Source organism: Poecile atricapillus, chromosome 6 (assembly GCF_030490865.1).
Source record: "Poecile atricapillus isolate bPoeAtr1 chromosome 6, bPoeAtr1.hap1, whole genome shotgun sequence".
NCBI classification, from domain to species: Eukaryota; Metazoa; Chordata; class Aves; order Passeriformes; family Paridae; genus Poecile; species Poecile atricapillus.
Window position 1 is genome coordinate 9819916 of NC_081254.1, and position 18325 is coordinate 9838240.

At 38.6% G+C, this 18325-nt stretch overlaps 1 protein-coding gene across 2 annotated transcripts in view; it reads right to left on the minus strand.

Moving 5' to 3' along the window:
• Window positions 1-3358: 3358 nt before the first annotated feature.
• Window positions 3359-18325, minus strand: part of BICC1 (BicC family RNA binding protein 1) — a 92765-nt gene continuing 77798 nt past the window's right edge. For both annotated transcript variants that reach the window (XM_058841617.1, XM_058841618.1), the window contains exons 12-21: window positions 18111-18307; window positions 17683-17824; window positions 16457-16613; window positions 14954-15119; window positions 13704-13743; window positions 12893-13047; window positions 11018-11171; window positions 7864-8024; window positions 7302-7401; window positions 3359-6177 (exon numbers count right to left, since the gene is read on the minus strand). In XM_058841617.1, the coding sequence (XP_058697600.1) occupies window positions 6047-6177; window positions 7302-7401; window positions 7864-8024; window positions 11018-11171; window positions 12893-13047; window positions 13704-13743; window positions 14954-15119; window positions 16457-16613; window positions 17683-17824; window positions 18111-18307 (1403 nt within the window). In that variant the 3' untranslated portion in view covers window positions 3359-6046. The remainder of the gene's footprint in view (window positions 6178-7301; window positions 7402-7863; window positions 8025-11017; window positions 11172-12892; window positions 13048-13703; window positions 13744-14953; window positions 15120-16456; window positions 16614-17682; window positions 17825-18110; window positions 18308-18325) is intronic.

The following is an 18325-nucleotide window of genomic DNA, read 5'->3' on the forward strand; positions in this document are numbered from 1 at the left end:
ATGAAACAATGTCCTTCTGCTGATAGAGAATCCAAAGGTCAAGAAGGAAGGGAAGAATTTGTAAAGCTTTTAGAGTTTAAAATGCAACACTGTATGTTAATATGGCGACGCTCATAGGTTGTATGTAAATTCTTTAGTGGGTGTATCTCGTAGTGATTGGTTACTGGGAATTAGAATATTCAGTATAAAAAAAGATATATTGTATTGTAACAAGAACTTCGCTCTCAGCTCTCACCTGAGCTCTTACTTCTTACCCCTTTACCCCCCTCTTAGCTCCTACCACTCTTCCCCACTGTTAGCCTTTCCCCCTCTCTTAGCCCTTCCCTGCTCTTACCCCTCCCTAGTTTTCCCTACTCTCTCCCACTGGTTTTTCTCTCTTTCCCTCTCTTACTCTTACCCTCTTGGTTTTTCCCCTCTTACCCCTCTCGTTTCCCCCTCTCTCCTAAGCCTCCCTAGTTTCCCCCGCTCTCCCTCTGTTGCTCTTGTTTCCTCCCTCCCCATCTCCAGCCTCTCTTCTGCTCTCCCTGCACTCTGTCCTCTGCCCCTGACCACGTGGACTCCGAGGCTGGTGCTGGTCACGGGCCTCTCCCTCTCTTCACCCTTATAATAAATTGCTTATACCTAAACAGCTTGACCCTGGAGAAGTCTCTCACCATGAGCGAGCATTTTATACACCAATAGTATACAGCACAATTTACTGTCGACAGAAGGTTTCTTATGTTCTCAACCTCAAAAATACTCACATCCTCTTCACTTCTATATTGTATGTATGCGGCGTGAGATTACAGTTCCCATGGATGGCTTTAGTTCTGGGACCATAAATTGTTGCCACGTGCATTTCAGGCCTCTTGAACTCTTTTGTCCTTCATAGGTGACAAACCATGGTTTCTATCACAGCAAAGAAGTGTAGCAACATCCATATCAGTTTATGGTTCTAGAATTATTAAATTAGTAGCAACATTATTTCCTAAAACATTAATCACGCATTGTTAGAAGTGACAAATTTTTGCTTCATTATATAATTATTTTAGCTTTTTTTTTTCTCATATTATGTTTTGCTTTTTCCATCTGTTAGTTTCCATGAAGTTGCAACACAGTTTTGGCACAAACTGGGTAATTTCCATCACAATATATTCATCTTTCTTCATATTTTCATCAACATCTGGAATCATTCTGCATTTCTCAGAGAAAATATTCCCCAAATCTTACTCCTTAAGTGAGTGGGGAAATTTGACACTAGATGATGCTCTAATGCAATAACTTTCTACATTGTTTGAGTCTGTTTCTTTAAAAGTACACTTTCTTCAAAGTAAGAGGAAAAATTTATCTTTATTAACGTTTAACTGCTCCTAATAGCTGTGTCAATATTCAAAATTGTGAAGTATGACTGTTCTACTACTTTTATTTTTTAGGTCTGCTTTACTAACTCATGAAAGCATGTAAAATACTAAAATTATAAACACTATAAAAAAGTGCATCTGCAGCACAGGAAACAAAGACAAAACTCAAATTTTCCTTAATACAAATATATAATCTACAAAAACCCTTTAGTAATTTCTGGATTCTTGTTACTTCTGCTCCAGATGCTATCTTAACCCAAATAAAAATAAAGGAATGTTATATCAAAGCACAAGTTTATTGTGTGCTTTTCAGATTACAAGATAGTCCTCACTCACAACTACACCTATTTCAAAATAAGAGCTCTTTTATCTTTAACCATGCTAAAATACCTCCCCCTACCTGCTCAAACATTCTTACAGCTCACCGCTTTCAAAGCAGCTCTCAACAACATAACAGACACCAACCATGCATATTGCAAATTTTTCTATAAAGCTCCCCAGTTTTTGCATCTTCTGACACCCTCAAAAATTTTGTAGCAACTCCAAATAAAACCAAAGCTTCCTTCTGCTCAAGTATCTGTGATACAAAGGAAGTTAGTTCTTCAAGGATAAAATGTATTTCCAACAGTGTCCAGACTTCTCTGGAATCAAATACGCCTTGGCTTTCTTACAGTAGGAGCACAAGTTTCTGAATACTCCTGCCCATCACACCTGTACTGACCAGCTTACAACTCAGAAAACTGTAAAGTCCTCCAGCAACTGTTAGATTGGAGCAGGATTCAAATGTAAAGACAGATGCCTCACTTTTAATCTTTCCAGAGCTTGGAGACTCCACCTATTTTTTCTTGTGTATTGGCAACTTTTCTTACAATGCAACTTTTTATTCAGACTGAAAATCACTAGTTTCCTTACACTGACTGGTAGCAGAGAGAGACATGCCCAGTTTGTTCAGGGAGCAATCCTGTTGATGATGTACCATTCCAGCTGCTGGGAACACCGCTTGCACTATAAGGAGAGCAGTCAACAAGCTCTAATGTTCCATCGCCTCCTCTGTCCCACACCAGTTTTACACTCTGCTGACTAAAGCTGTTGGAAGCAATATGCCCAAATAAATGGTCCACAAAGGAAACTACCTTGCTTCAGACCCTCCTAGCTCACTATAGGTCAGACATCAGAAACACTGTGCAATTTGCAAGCCCACCTGCCTGTAAATTTCCACTTAATTTATGTCAATGCCTAGTAAATCGGTGCTTAGAACCACACCCTTCAGTTGTCCTCAGCAGAACAGTTTGTTGATCTATTTCCTTCACAAACTTGTTTCCACATCTGCACTTCTCAGGAGGTATTCAGAAAAACAACTCTGAGTTTTGCAAGGTCAGTGAGCCAGGAACAGCCACTGGAGAGCTGTGTCTATAAAACAGAAACCATGCTGTATCTCGGGATAATGAGATGCCTGAGAGCACTGAGTGAGGTAGAGCAATACTGAACCTGTACCAGCAGCTGTGGAGCAAACAGACAGGACTGACTGTGTCTGTTGTGTGCACATCACCTCAGTGTGACAGCTGTGCCTCTTGCCAGGCTGACTGGTCATGTCCCAGCAGCTTTAAGAAAGAATTTCCTTCCCTCTCCTTCCCCCTTATTTCTACACTGGAAGTGACAGTACAATGACCATCATAAAAAACCACACAACCCTCTCCTAACCTGACTAAAACAGTCATTAAAATGGGAAGACCAAAGAATAGAACTTGTGAGTCAAACCAGTAAAACCCGCCAAGAACTGAACCTGTGATAATTTACCGCTTCTTAGATTAAGGAGAGGCACCCCAAAAAAGCATTCTCACTTAAAAGTCAGACAAAGACACCGTATGTGAAACAAAAAGAATAGTAAAACACATGAAGCATTAACATGTGAAAGAAACATGTTGTCATTATGTCAAATACTGCTTTTTATATTTTATTAACAAGCAAGCATCCCTGGAACTGAGTCAATATAAAAATACTTCATGAACCAATCAGAATACAAGGGAGTTATATAAATTTATTTTATGCAACACTGATTAGTTTTGAAAATTTCCATTTTTTATGTTTTAATTTCAATTTTCATTTTTTAAAAAAATCACTAAAAGGACACAACCCACAAAAATACAATCTGTATCTGCTCTATATTTACAGATAACTGGTCACTGTTAAGGCACAGATTTAAAACTAACATTTTATGTAGCAAGTCAAATATTTGTGCATAATGTAACACTAACAATATGATACACTGTACTGTTATATTCCCTTTGTGGAATCAAAGAAAGTGAGAATTTTCTTTATTTCCAGTGTGGTTTTTTTGTGGGTTTTTGGGGTTTTTTTTTTATGTGAAGCCCTACTGAAAAATAATGTTGTTCATGGGAAATTCTTCATTTTGGTGTAGATGAAATAAGCACTGCTCAGCAAAAGACCACATCCACTTAATATTGTAAGAAAATCAGTTTTTGAGTATAGTACCGTCTGGATGCATAGCATGTACCTACAAAAGACTAAAAATCTGAGTGCAAGGTTTTTGGATGCTTTTAAGTTCAGCCAAAATAAGCAAGAAGGGGCTGCAGAAAAATCCGTACACGGTGTTGCTGAATATTTAGTTCATTAAAAATATTTTATAAAATAATGAGTCTCAATACAATTTGATTTGCAAGCATTGGGCTTGCACATGTGAACATTTAAACAACAGCTTATCTGTAAGCACATAAATGGTCCATGTGAATAGAACTATCTGCATGCTTAGAAGTAAGCACAAGTGTAAATAGCTTTAGAATGAGAAGTTGTGGCTACCAAGAGTGTTTCCATGAAGTTGCTCTTGCTGTGAACAACTGTGAGTACCAGATACAGTTTCAGCCAGTCACATCTGCAGAACCATTTTAAAACCAGATGATGCTGCTACTTGATCTACAGAAGTCACCCAGTTATACACCATTAAGTAGATATGGCTGAAATGAGCACTGAGCAGCAATTTTTAGCTAACCACAAGACTTTATATTATTGCTTGATCATCTATGCCCTGAAGTAATAGTCTCTTTAAATTCCCTTTGTGTACACAATTTTCTCCATACATCATTTTGCATTCTCACCTTCAAAGAAAGAATTACCCATGGAAAGTGTCAATACTCTCACCCACTTTTGCATAAACCCCAACTACTGTAAAAGCTATTCTAATGCCTTCTGTTAAGAGCACTTGACAGTGGTTTATGTCCATCTCAAAAGGCTTGTATAGTGAACATAAATAATACATTACAGTAGAGGTAAGGTAATTCACAATATTTCTCATGGGAATGCTTTTCAATTAATGCTTGGAAACAATATATTGCATTGCAAAAAGAGGCACTTTATGGATTCCTTCATTCATTGAAACCCTTCATAAACTCATAACACAACATCTGTAAAGACAGAGGAATAACATTGCCAAATCTTTCGGACTTTCACAGTGTAATAATGCAAAATTTAACTCTAGCCACTTATAATATGGACTCTTTCTATTGAACATAACTTGTTTCAGAAACAGTTCAACTCTAGAGTTTCAAACACTTCTGCAGCTCACAATTACAAATCTAGATTGAACAAAACAGATGCTATTACACCTATTTTATGTAGGTCATTTCACTGCTGCATGCATAGTCATGTAAGTAATACGTGTCATTTATTAAATGGCAACAGTGCTGTCTTGTCAAATTAGATTAGTTGTCTGTTTAATCAAACTGACAGCCTAGAGCTCTAGTTTGATGAATGCCTTTTGGTCTCTACCATAAATCTGCAGTAGATCAGTTTAATCTGTTACATATTGTAGGTGTATAGAATCTAAAAATAAAAGTCTGATATAAATAAGTGTCCTTTAGTGGCAGGGTACTAAAAATAGCCCTTTGCTTTGAGACAACCATTAAAAACAGTTTGAGCATAAAGGCAGCAGTTAAATATGTGGACTGCAAAGGGTTAATATTGCAAGGTCCATTTTGGTCTTTCATTGCATTTGTTACAGTGAGTATTATTGCAGGCAGCATTAGACTGCTTCATAAGAGCATAATAGGACAGGTCCACTACCAGGTGACTTGATTTTGGAACAATCTCTTCAGATAACTACCTGGGAGACAGAGAGGAAAAAGAAAATCTACTTAAGAACCAGTTTCTAGTACCATTATAGTGAGATGTGACAATGTAGGAACACCTGAAAAAATTTGATTAGTGCCAATATAAAAATTGATATGGAAATGAAAGAGAAATAGATTTCCACAGGACAAGAAATCAGAACATGTAAAGTGCAGAAAGACCTCAATAATTATTTTAAGCAGTACCAGAAGAATCCATCTTGATAAAGCCAAATCTATGCTCTCTGGCATCCCAGCTCCTCATTCCTCCTTCATTCAACAAAGTACAAAATTCAGTGCATACATTATAGTTATAGGCAATAAAATACTAAACAAAGAACCCTATATTATTATTATTGCAAATTCTGTCCAATCTATATGAGTAAAACATAACCCACATTTGGTGTTTCAAAAGACAACTGACAAAATGTGTTCTCTCTGATTTTTTGGCACAGTATTGTGCAGACAAAACGCTTTGGTCCTTGACACCTAAACTCCCAAAGTGCAGAGGGTGGTGTGCAGTGAAGGCTGTCCACAGGATTGCCATGTCCATCTTTCCAGCTGATTTCTGAGCCCAACCTCCTGCTACCAGCGCCCGCTGACACTGGCAATGTCCGAGTGATACTGGCGTGGCAGTCTCCCACTGGCTCCACCTTCCAGGAACGAGGCACGGATGTTTGACGGGTCAAAGAGCTTTCTTCGGTTTTTGTTCAGTTCTGGAGAGGTCAAGCACACCCACAGAAATCTCCCATCAGAAACTAATTTTCATGATTTGATCTAAACCAAATGCAAAACTTCTGTTTAAACAAACAATGTATTTTAGACAGATACAGTATGCACTGAAAATATCTGAGGTACTCCTTCAATTAACACATAGTCCAACAGGATAATAAGAGCATCAGGTTAAGACTCAGAGGCTCCTTGGGATGAAGGTATCTACTTGGGACAATTCTTATTTGGTACTGATACACTGTAAAATATCTAATTTTTCGCAATATTGATTTAGATAAAATTGACATAGCTGAAACTTTTAAAAGTTTCTGTTATAATACTCAAAGACTGCAATCTCACTGGAGCCACAACCATGCAGTGTAGACTGAGACTGACAGAAAAGCTCTTTACCAACTTGATCATTTCTCAATGCACAATTCTTTAAGCATAAAACTGAAGCAGTATTTTAATAAGGACTTTCAGAAAAAACAGATGCTCACCTCTCATTTAAATGTGCACCTTAATCTTGTATTAGTAACAGATGATGTAAAATATTTTTCTTTTCTCCACTTTCCTGTTCTTGTAAACAAACTGTGCTAGATACAAATCACTGAGCGATTACATTGATCTTCAAGACTGCTACTGAACTAAGTACATTTGCAAACAAAAAAAATAACCAAATCACAAAGCCCCCCAAAAGCAGGCACATTTTCCAGTAGGATGACTGCTCTGCTTATCAATAAAATGGAGAACAAGGAACCAAAAGGTTGAAAATGCCAGTTGTGATTGGTATGTAGTGCTGTTCAGACCTCGCAGTGCTCTGTAATCCCAGAGATTCCTCAACCCACAATTTTGGGGCATAAAACTTCACAATCTGGTGTGAGATGAACTTTCTACCAGGCTCCAGTTTTACAGGACTATTGCAAGTGAGCTGCTAATTAGGTAATAGGAAAGCTCTATAAAGCCTGGGTTTAAGTACCTCTGGTGAGGGGCAAGCTAATATTACCTCGGTACACTACTTTTCAGTCTTTCCAAGGCTCTTTTCCTTTGTTGACTATAAACATAAAATTTGAGTGAGAAGAATACAAACAATGCTTAAAATCAATAAATGGTATTCCGTGTTTTTTACCTGAGATTGCAAGCAGCATTTTTCTTCTGGCACCAAAAGTGGTAATTCCCAACTCTTTCAAATCTTGATCCGTAAGAGTGAGGAATGTCTGCAGATCAATCTAGAGTAAAAATAAATTGGAAAACTATGCAAAACAAGTCTTTCCACAAAAGTATTAAGTAATAAATGTGGTTCAGAACAGCTTCATTTTTTTTCCCTGCTCCATTTTACATGCAAACTACTCTTTGCATGTAAACAGCAATCATGGCTTTACAATATCTTCTTCATACAGTTGCTCAATTTGCTACATTTCTGACAGAAAAGGAGAAATTAAAAAGTTGTCAGTTCTTGAAAAGCAGAGAAAATCAATGAGTCATTTATTTATAAATATATAAATATACAATGAGTCTTGAGATTTTGAGTATTTATCCCAATTTTAAGATGTATGATCCAGCTTTGAAAGAACAGCTCATGAAAATCCTGTCACAAAGTGAGTTCTAAGTGGCCTGCAGTGAAGAGACAGCACAACTAGTGCTGGAAAACATCCTAGCAACACAAAGGTGCTTCTTGAAGGAACACCAACCTCTTGCTGCTGGAATACATCTGTGTATTTGCCCAAACCTAGCTTGCTGAAGAGCTCAGGCAGATCAGATCCCTTAAACAAACTGTTGAGGTTACAGCCATTGCTTCCTGTCAGCGAGGAAATGCAGTCCATGTAGTTACTGCTACTGAGATAGTGTTCAGCTGGAAGAGAACAAGTGAACTTTTCAGACATATCACAGAAGGGCATAGTTTTCCACCAACATTGTTTTCAGCTATATCATTCAATTTACAAAGTATATAAATCTTTATTCTTCAGAAAAAAAGCACCTCCCAGTGGTCTGAGAGAATGAACAGCATAAAACATTTTTTTTGTGAATTCACAGGATGACTAGATTGGAAGAGACCTCCAAGATCATTGAGTACAGCCCATGCCCTAATACTAAAAACTTGACAATGGCACCAACATCCAGTCATTTTTTAAACACATCCAGGGGTGGTGACTCCACCACCTCCCCAGGCAGACAACTCCAATACTTTATCACCCTTTTTGTAAAAAACTTTCCTAACATCCAACCTATATTTCCCTTGGCACAGCTTGTGTCCTCTTGTTCTGTCAGCTGCTGCCTGGAGAAAGAGACCAACCCCAACCTGACTGCAGCCACCTTTCAGGAAGTTATAGAGAGTGGTAAGGTCACCTCAGTCTCCTTTTCTCCAGGCTAAACAACCCCAGCTCCCTCAGCCATTCCTCACAGGGTTTGTGTTCCCAGCCCCTCACCAGCCTGGTTGCCCTCCTCTGGACACACTCAAGCGTCTCAATGTCCTTCCTGAACTGAGGGGCCCAGAACTGGACACAGCACTCAAGGTACAGCCTCACCAGTGCCAGATACAGGGGAAGAATGACCTCCCTGCTCCTGCTGGCCACACAATTCCTGATCCAGACCAGGATGCCGTTGGCTTTTTGGCCACCAGGACACACTGCTGGCTCATGTTCAGCCAGCTGTCACCAGCACCCCCAGTTCCTTTCTGCCTGGGCACTGTCCAGCCACACCGTCCCCAGCCTATAACACTGCAGGGGGTTACTGTGGCCAAAATGCAGGACTCGGCACTTGGACTTGTTAAACTTTATCCTATGGACACTGCCCATCCATCCAGCAGTTCCAGGTCTCTCTGCACAGCCCTCCTACCTTCCAATGGATTAACACACACTCCCAGCTTAGTGTCGCCTGCAAATTCACTAATGAAAGACTCAATACCCTCATCCATGTCACCAATAAAAATATTGAACAGGACTGGCCCCAGCACAGACCCCTGAGGGACACCACTGGTACCTGGCTGCCAGCTGGATGCAGCACCATTCACCAGCACTCTCTGTGCCTGGCCTCCAGCCAGTTCTTTACCCAGCAAAGAGTGTTCCTGTCTAAACCATGAGCTGCCAGCTTTTCCAGGAGTGTGCTGTGGGAGACAGTGTCAAAGGCCTTGCTGAAGTCCAGGTACACAACATCCACAGCCTTTCCTGCATCCACCAGGTGGGTCACTTGGTCATGAAAGGTAATCAGGTTGGTCAAACACAACCTACCCCTCCTAAATCCATGCTAGCTGGGTCTGATACCCTGGCCATCCTGTAAGTGCTGCATGAAGGCACTCAGTATAAACTGTTCCATTACCTTACCAGGTACTGAGGTCAGACCAACTGGTCTATATTTACTAGGATCCTCCTTAATTAACTTAATTAAGTTCCACTGTTTGTTTTCTATAGACCTACTTTTGTCCAGCCAACTCATCACTGTTTCTTTTATCCTTTATCCACACATTTTGTTCTCTGGGAAAGCTACAGCTGCCATAGAGCATTTTCTTTCACTGCCAATGTATTTGTGTTTCTAATTTTCTTCTAGTACACATGTAAATATATTTTTAATCCTTAATTCTTTTAATTAACTTAGAACTTCCATTTTTCTTATGTTGTTTTGGGCAGTAAGGTTGAAAACATCAATAGATTGATATCAAATAAACTTGTCATCACTTCAGATCTCCAAGTATTTAGAATATGATGTGCAACCATTCACAGATAAACTAATGTGCTCTTTAAACCCATGAATATTTTTTTTCTAATTGGCACTATCCTTTCTTACTATGTCCAAATTTTACTATCTGTGTACTTTGAATTTTGGATTTAGGTTTACTCTTTTAAAAGAAAAAACAACAACAAAAAGTATAAACAGGGAGCGTCCTTATTTCCCCATAAAGTAGATAGATAGTATGGATTTAGTATTTTCTACCTCCACTTTTCACTCTTTCAAAAAGGTATCTATTAACTCATTTTAAAAATAAAGTTTCAAAGAGTTTAACTGAAGTAAATTTCAACTTTTGATCTTCAAACAGTGTTTAAAAAGTATGAAAGATACAGCCTGTATCCACAGAAACCAGTATTTAGAATCATGCTAGGCCATGCCAAACACATGGAGAAATTCCTTTTCATAGAATTGCCTGGGTTGGAAGGGACCTGCAAGATGATCTCATTCCAAACCCCTGCCATGCGCTGGGACACCTTCCACTATCCCAGGTTGATCCAAGCCCTGTCCAGCCTGGCCCTGGACACATCCAGGGATCCAGGGACAGCCACAGCTTCTCTGGGCACCCTGTGAGGGTGCCCAGCATGCTCACAGGGAAAATTTTTTTCATAATATTCAGGTCTTTTTCATAAGACCTGAACGTCTTTGTAGCCACTCCCCACTTGTCCTGTCACTACATGTTCTTGTAAATTTTATCCCCATAAGGAGAATAATGCTTTAAAATCCAGTTTCAGCACTGACTATGACTTCACCAGTGAGTAAATAACCCAATCAAGCCCAGGCTGCTATTGCACTGTCAACAGAGCAGAGTAAGAGTAGTCTAGAAATAAGCCTTTTTACAGGTCTAGTTTCAGTACACCTTGAAAAATCCACTCCATAACAGCAAAGAGTTTTCAACAAGGATGTTTGGCATTTAATAAATATTCTTAAGAGATTTCCTTTTAGACCATTATTTGTTGCATCATGTTGCACAAGCTTACACTTCTCAGTTTGTAAAAGAAATAATTACTTTACAAGGTGACAGTAATTTAAAGCCCTAGTGAAGTCAGGATACATTCATATCAGAATAAATATTGATATCAATATGGTTATTTTCTTTTAATCAGATAATAAGAGTTTATTAACCTGATTTGTTTTGTTTCCGTTTGGGGCTGCCAATTGAGGAGACAAAATCATGAGCAGTGGGTCCAAGCCCATTTCGGTCTCTCCAGTTATCAGATTCACTGCCATTTCCCAGGTGCTCCCGACTGCTGGACCGGGAAAGAGACATGGATGAGCCCTGCAAATCACAGAAAGATAATTTGGGCTGAAAACAGAGCTTGCATTGTGACTCAGATGTTTTCTTTGAAGCAGCTCACTTAAAAAGCAGCTCTTAATGCTCACAAACATTCTTTTGGCAGCTGATAAATAGTCAAACAATTGCAAACCGGACACGAAAACAGCAGGTGTGCTTAAAACATATGCAGTTCACAGTTTTTAAGCAGGAGTTATTTAAAGATCATGATTCAAAACAAATTGCTCGGTATTTTCAAGTTTCCAAAACATTCCATGGTATCAAATTCCCACACAAATTCTAGACAAAGCAGTCTATTGACTACTTCCCTTCACAGGGAAGAGAACAGAACATTTATCTGAAGATAAGTGGATCAAGTACACTCTGCTTGACAACACAAGTCTTGCACACAATACTACAACAACAATTCTGCAATGCCTTGTGAATTTGTAGTTGCTTTGTCTGGAGTCTTTTTAAATAGATTTTCATATACCTTTAAAATACTTATTATCAATTTTCATCACTGTGGGTCAGAATGTAGCAATACAAGGCAGCAGTATTCCATGGGAAGGTACCCAAAATAAATCTACATTATAGATATCACATACTTACATGAGCTAAAAATTGTGGAAATTAACAATTTAATTCTATAAACTTATACCAAATTGCAGTTGAAAAGCATCACTTAGGAGGTAATCTTTTATGCTATTTAGTAAAACTGACACCCCTGAAGAAACACTGTTCTTGGTTAGAATCACAGACCTATTTAGAGATTTTAGACATCAAGGCCTGGGGGAAAACTCCACCCCAAATCAACCAACATAGAAAAGCATGCCAAAAAAATTGCAGATTTTGACTGCAAGTTTTTCTTTCCCCTAGTTACTACTGCATCACATGTAGCCAAGCCTACTACATATAGCTGAATGGCTCAGAAAGTTGATATGCCAAGTGGAGAACACCAAGGCACATTTTTATTCTGAGTATTTCTTTTGTATTAACAGACAGGTATATCCTAGAGCACTGTGAAGTCCCCTTCAAGAAACATACCATTTACATTTTATATAGTCAGAACAGAAAATGGTGTCTCCATGGAAGCTGGGAAGGATTACAGCAAGGAAGAACACTAAAAAGCAACTTCAGCATGCCTTTGAGAAGAAAGGAACAAATTTCCTGCAAGATTTCCATGCTGGGACTCTGAAGAGAATTGCTGGACTCAGTCTGCCTTCTGCCTGGGAAAATTCTGAGCCCAGTGAATAGTGCAAGTAGAGACAGCTGTTACAGTTTTGTCCACAGAAGGAAAGGAGAGCTTCTTGTTCTGCTGTTCTCCTCCACCATGCACTTATACACATTATATAGATTATCTGTCATATATACACTTATAAGGTGTATTTAATAGGCTCTTATTAGGTTAAAAATTCCCTGTTGGTTGTTTGCAGCTACTGAGATGTTTGATCCTGTAAGTTATTCAAAGCTGCTTTAAAAAAACATTTTAAGAAGCAGATGTCTATGCTCTAAGACTTATCTATGAAACAGATATAGATCCATTTGTACGTTGGGCTGAATGTATACCATATGCCTTAATATTACTTTAAGAAACATTTTTCACTATAAAAATATGTAGAAGTTATCTGCAAGACTTAGTTTTTACAGAAGTTAGACATTTCTCAAGAGAAACAACTGTATCATTCACTAAAAGTAAACTTCCATTACAATATACTTTTATATACCTCATATGTAGTTGTCATGGAAGGTTTGTACGATACATGATTCGCTCTTCTTAGTTCCTTGATAGTCTCTGCAGGCATTGACTTAGAGAACCCCAAACCACTCCATGTGTTTGTTGGAGTTCTCACTTCTGTTACAACTGGCTTCTTTAACATAGCTGGAAATACAGAGACAAACAGCAAATCTCAGCCCTAGTAAAGGTACTGAGAGGATAATACTGAAGTGATGTTCGCTAACAGCCTGAGCCCAGCAAACAGGGAACCCTAAACACCCCTGCTTGTTACACAGCTTGAAACCTACCCTTCCTGAAAGCAATCTACTCTGCTATAAGACAGTCAAATCCCACAGGGCTCTATGGAAGCCAAAAGAATCTGTTTCAAAGAGAAGAACTTCAGTTTTTCTTTTGACAAACGGGTAATTTGGTTTATTTTATAACAGGGTCAAAGATATGGGTAAGCTCCTTACCAATTCTACAGCTTAAGTTATCCCTAAAATAAGAGGTGATTTAGCTGATATAATAAACACCTTTAAGTTTAATTTGCATCCAAATAAAGCAAAGTGTTATAACAATGAGCTCTCTGAAAACCATATTGATCATTTGCACATGGATGTACTCGCACATCCCAACTGCAAGCTGCTTCTACAGTATTTTTTACCATGTTGGTATTAAGAAATTTTTTGCAACATAAAGCTAGTATGTTTCACTACCATTTTCAGATTTTCTTAAAAATCAGATTACAAAACTGAAACTTGAGGAAATAATTTCACCCATGTGCCAACAAACTTTTCAGAAGTCACTGCTCATCAACATACCTTTGGTCGCTAGTAGTTTCTTCTGTTCATAGTCAAATGCCTAAAAATTAAACATGCAGAAGATAATTTAATTGCCATTCTAACTAAACGTCACTCTAGTGCTCATTTCTGTGAAAACAAAGGTTTTCAAAATGGCCAGTGAATATATCTAGGAGAAACCTGAAATACTGCACAATGATTTCATGGTAGCCTTAGTTACTGTCTTGGGTTGCAATTAAAGTGTTCATTCAAACATTGATAAAGACTTTAAATAACTGTCTGATTTTCATATGAGTGAGGCTGCAGCAGTATTTACAAACAGCTTAGGAAGAATTTTTTCTTCAATTTGCTTTTTAGTAAGATATCTTTCAAGCATAGTTTCTCTTCTTTAACTATCTCTTTTTGGCATTTAAAACATTCCTCAACAGAACAAAAAAGGTAATGCATCTTTGCAAATCTAGGCACCACAGTTATTTACAATCATCTTCCAGATTTGGTTCTCCTCCATACACTCATCTTGTGAAAAGAAAAGAAGTTTTGAGTTTCGGTTGTATTCTGCCTATGTCAATGGAAGATGGGAAGTTTAAATATCCCTGATTAAACAAGCTACCCTTTGCAGAATTACAAATTAGGAAATCTAAAACTACAAACTACAGAAATGCTGTATTAGCCTGAAGTACTGCATTCTCTACTGAAAATAACTAGAGGAATAACTGAGGAAAAGGGCTGCAAAACACTAGCCTTCCTCTCGTTCCAATACTCCATACAGTCTGGTTATGCCCACACTTCAGCAGATCTATACTGAAAATAACCCTGTTACTGCTTCCTGACAAACAGCCAAAGGGGTCTCTTCCCTGCCTGGGGAGATTTGCAGTAACATGGCAGTAGCTTATATTTGTAGGCTGTAATTAACCAAGCTGTCACTGCACACGAAAAGCTGTAACATGTATTTTGTAGCTATAATTCTCTCCACATGACAATGTAAGATTTCTAACAGGCACATGATGCTTGTGGAGAAAAACACAGCCACACAATTTTCTGTACTTAAATTGTTTTATTTAACAGAAGAATAAGAGCTTTTCTCTTTTCAAGACCTTGTACTGAAAACCCACTACTCAGTCAAAACAGCTGATGTCTTGGCTGCAAATGCTTTTACTGAACTGGTAATGACAATTCAGCCTCCAATCCCCAGTCCCCTCTGCATTCTATGGTAACTTCACTCTGCAATCAGCAAGATTTACGCCACTGGGCTTCATCCAGGGAGACCTTACCTGCATGTTTACAAAGGAGGGCTGCGGAGCCAGACGTGCTCTCTCCGAGTTCTGCTGGGCAGCTGCCGCTCGCTCGGCCGCCCGCTCACTGCCTGGAGCCTTCTTATCGGCCACGGGGCTCTCTGGGGCAGCCAGCTCGGCCTCTGAGAGCAGCCTGTCCGCAGTGCTGGGGGGACAAAGGCACCGTTAGCTCAGCCTTAGCTTGGGCCGCCTCTTCACCGGCACGGAACGTTCACTGCAGCTCTGCTAACAGCTTCACCCTGAGAAGCTTGGCAGCCAAGTTCAAGACATGCCTGCACACAAAGATCTCAGTGCTTTTAGCAGTATTTCCAAATGTTTCAGCTTTCCTGTACATTTTTCTGTGTCAGTGAAGGAAAGCAAGTGTTTCTCCTTTCTGTATTACCAAATAAGAGGTATAGCCTATGGATTCAGTTTTGAGCTGTCTGGTATCTGGAATTATTGCATGCGACCCTACACAGTGTAATTTCCTGTTTCACCTTGCTCGGGCCAGCAGTTGTAACAGGTTCATAGTTGTAAGATGAAAAGAGATTGCATAATAGGGACTAAAAGTTGACATAGGTCCTACTTGCTTTCAATAACTGCAGTCCTGCGTGTCTGCATTACCTCTTGGTGCAATTTTTGTTTTTTTCTAAACTCAACAATATTTTAGGCCTACTTTAGAACAGTATGAACTCTTGAAAAAGTGATCATGTTTTAGAAGCTGCAAACTACTACCCTCAAGGAAACTGTGAGCAGTATGTCCTCAATAAAAAGAACAAGACACACAAACAACTGAATTTGGTTAGCAGGATTCCTTGGATTTTTAAACTGTGAAACCAGAATTAATGAAATGCATATCATAGCCTTAATAGTGTAAATAAATGAAGCAAAATAAAATATGTCTCAAAAGAGTGGTGATAAACAGTGCCCAGTGAGAACATGAGTACGTTGGACAAAAACACTGCATTAAGAACAAAACCTGTGTTGCCAAGATGTATTATGATTCAAACAAGCCTTTCCTACTGTTGGGTCATTAAAGAGACAATCCAACCAAAATCATCACTGAGACAAGTGTTTGAGAACATGCTGCTATGCTCTGAACACAGCTTTCCTAAGGAAAAAAACAGCCTCAGGTACACACAAGAGGAAAAAGCTGTCAGAAATTATTCTCTAAGCAATCAATAAAGAAGGAAAGTGCAAAAGTGTATACTTTAAGAACAGGTAATGAAAGTTCCACTGAAAAAGATCTCCACTCTTTTCTGGAAGAGGAAAGACATTTTTTAAACCCAAAGAGAAATAGGATGAACAAAAAGCATTCAAAGTCTGCAGTTACCAGAAAAACAGAGGGCTATATTAACACCAAATGTGATGGAAAATCAAGGCCAAATTAAATCAGTTCCTTGAGTATCTTATAACTGAATCGACCCTCCTGTGCACAAAAACACGTGAAATAATTTTATGTTGTGAAAGTTCCACTAATCTCTGTTTATACACTCAGCTTACTGTAAGTGGGAGTTTTTAGTGCCATGCAGTAATTCCACTGTTTGTCTCTTGGAACAGGCCTGCTTGGAAGAGCTTATCATCTGCTTCAGGTCACTGGTGTTTGCTGAGTGGGACGGACTCCGAGGCATGCCCACTTCTACAAAAGCATCATTGCAACCTACAAGGCCAAGAAAAGGAGAGTTCAACAACAACACTGCTGTGTTCTAGGGAGCTTTCTGAGGGAATAACACCTGTGGGAGAAAACCTCCACTTCCTCCCTACAGGACTGTATTCAGGGGTAGCTATTTGGTCAAGGTTAAGCAGTCTAGATGTGCAAGTTCAAATGCAGAAAAAAGGTGTCACTATTCACATATATAGTAGTCACACTAAGTATATTCATTCTTCAAATATTTATTTTAAGTAATAATAATTAATAACAAATGAGTAGACTGGCAATTCAAAGGGACTAAATATTCTGAAGAAATTTGATTTTATACCCAGTTTTAATAGACTGTGCCAGGTGCTCAGTAACTTCTGCTGGAATAAGAACTACTCCCACTTCATGTTCAAATATCTTTAGAACATGATTTTAGAAATATTTATCACCTTAAATTGCCAATGTACCTTTAATTCAAATCAGCATTTCAAATGACCACAACCCTAAATAAGAGATTATCTCCTTGATCAGTTTTGAAAAGGGAAACAAGGCCTTTACACATATTTGCTCATGCTGGAGCTGGCTTTCCCCCTCTCCAAGAATGAAGGGGACAGTTAAATACTTTAGCTTCTAAATGGTAGCATAACTGAAATGCTGTTGATAAGCACACAAAATTGTTTCCCAGTGTCATCCAGGTTAGATCTATATAATTTTCTGTAAAAAATTTCTCAGTGATATTATTTCCTTTTGTTAAAAAGCAAAAATAAAACATTATTTAAACCATCAGAGTTTAGTTAAGATGCTGTAAAAAATACTAAAATCCTCATATCTTCCCTTTGGTCCTAGGGCATAAGTAAAATGTTGCAAGTACATTTATGTAGATTTAAGGTGTTTCTATCAACAGTACAGCTCAGTTACTACAGGCTCTATTTACTTTCCTTGACAATGAATCTGGGACATCCAGCAATATTTTCTTTAAACGTGGTTGCAAAACCAATTCAGAGAGAATATTGGTACATTTTTGTATCATGAACTGTACACAGACTGTACAAACACTACCAGACAAAGGAACACAATGTCAAAATCTCACCTTCTTCACTATTTGCCTTGGCAGCTACTTGTTCTGAGGCTCCATGAGCACCTTTTTGCCTTACTCCATCACTGTGGTTTGTGCTCAACACGTTTTCTCCCAGAGATGTGGCAGACAGTGCAGCATACTTGATATTTGAGGCCTGAAAATATTGTCACAAATCACTGAAGTGATTTTTATGCTTCAAGAAATAATGAAACAATTTCCCCTTTCTATCTGTGCAGGAGAATGAGAAATTCATTCCTGGTACAGCAGAACAGTATGAATGTTCTATTTCTCAATCTTTAACTCATATTCAAGAACACCATAGTGTATTTTTAAACTTAGAAGCTTTATAAATCTACTAATATCGTTAGTTTTCTCTTTCAGCTTTTCTTAGTAGAGATCTAGTATAAAGAAATCAGACTCTCCTGCATAGTATCACTTACCTTTACGTGACCATTTAAAGAAGGTGAACCTTTTTTACTTTCTGATTGCATGCCATTGACATGGACTTCAACAGGAGTCAAGCCTGGTGGTGGAGATGGAGTGTTTTGACCATAACTAGGCACTCCAGACAGCAGAATACTAGTTAAGGTTGCTTGGGCAGTAGATGGTATCATTAGGTGTGGAATAGCAGAAAAACCTGTAACAAAATTTGGTT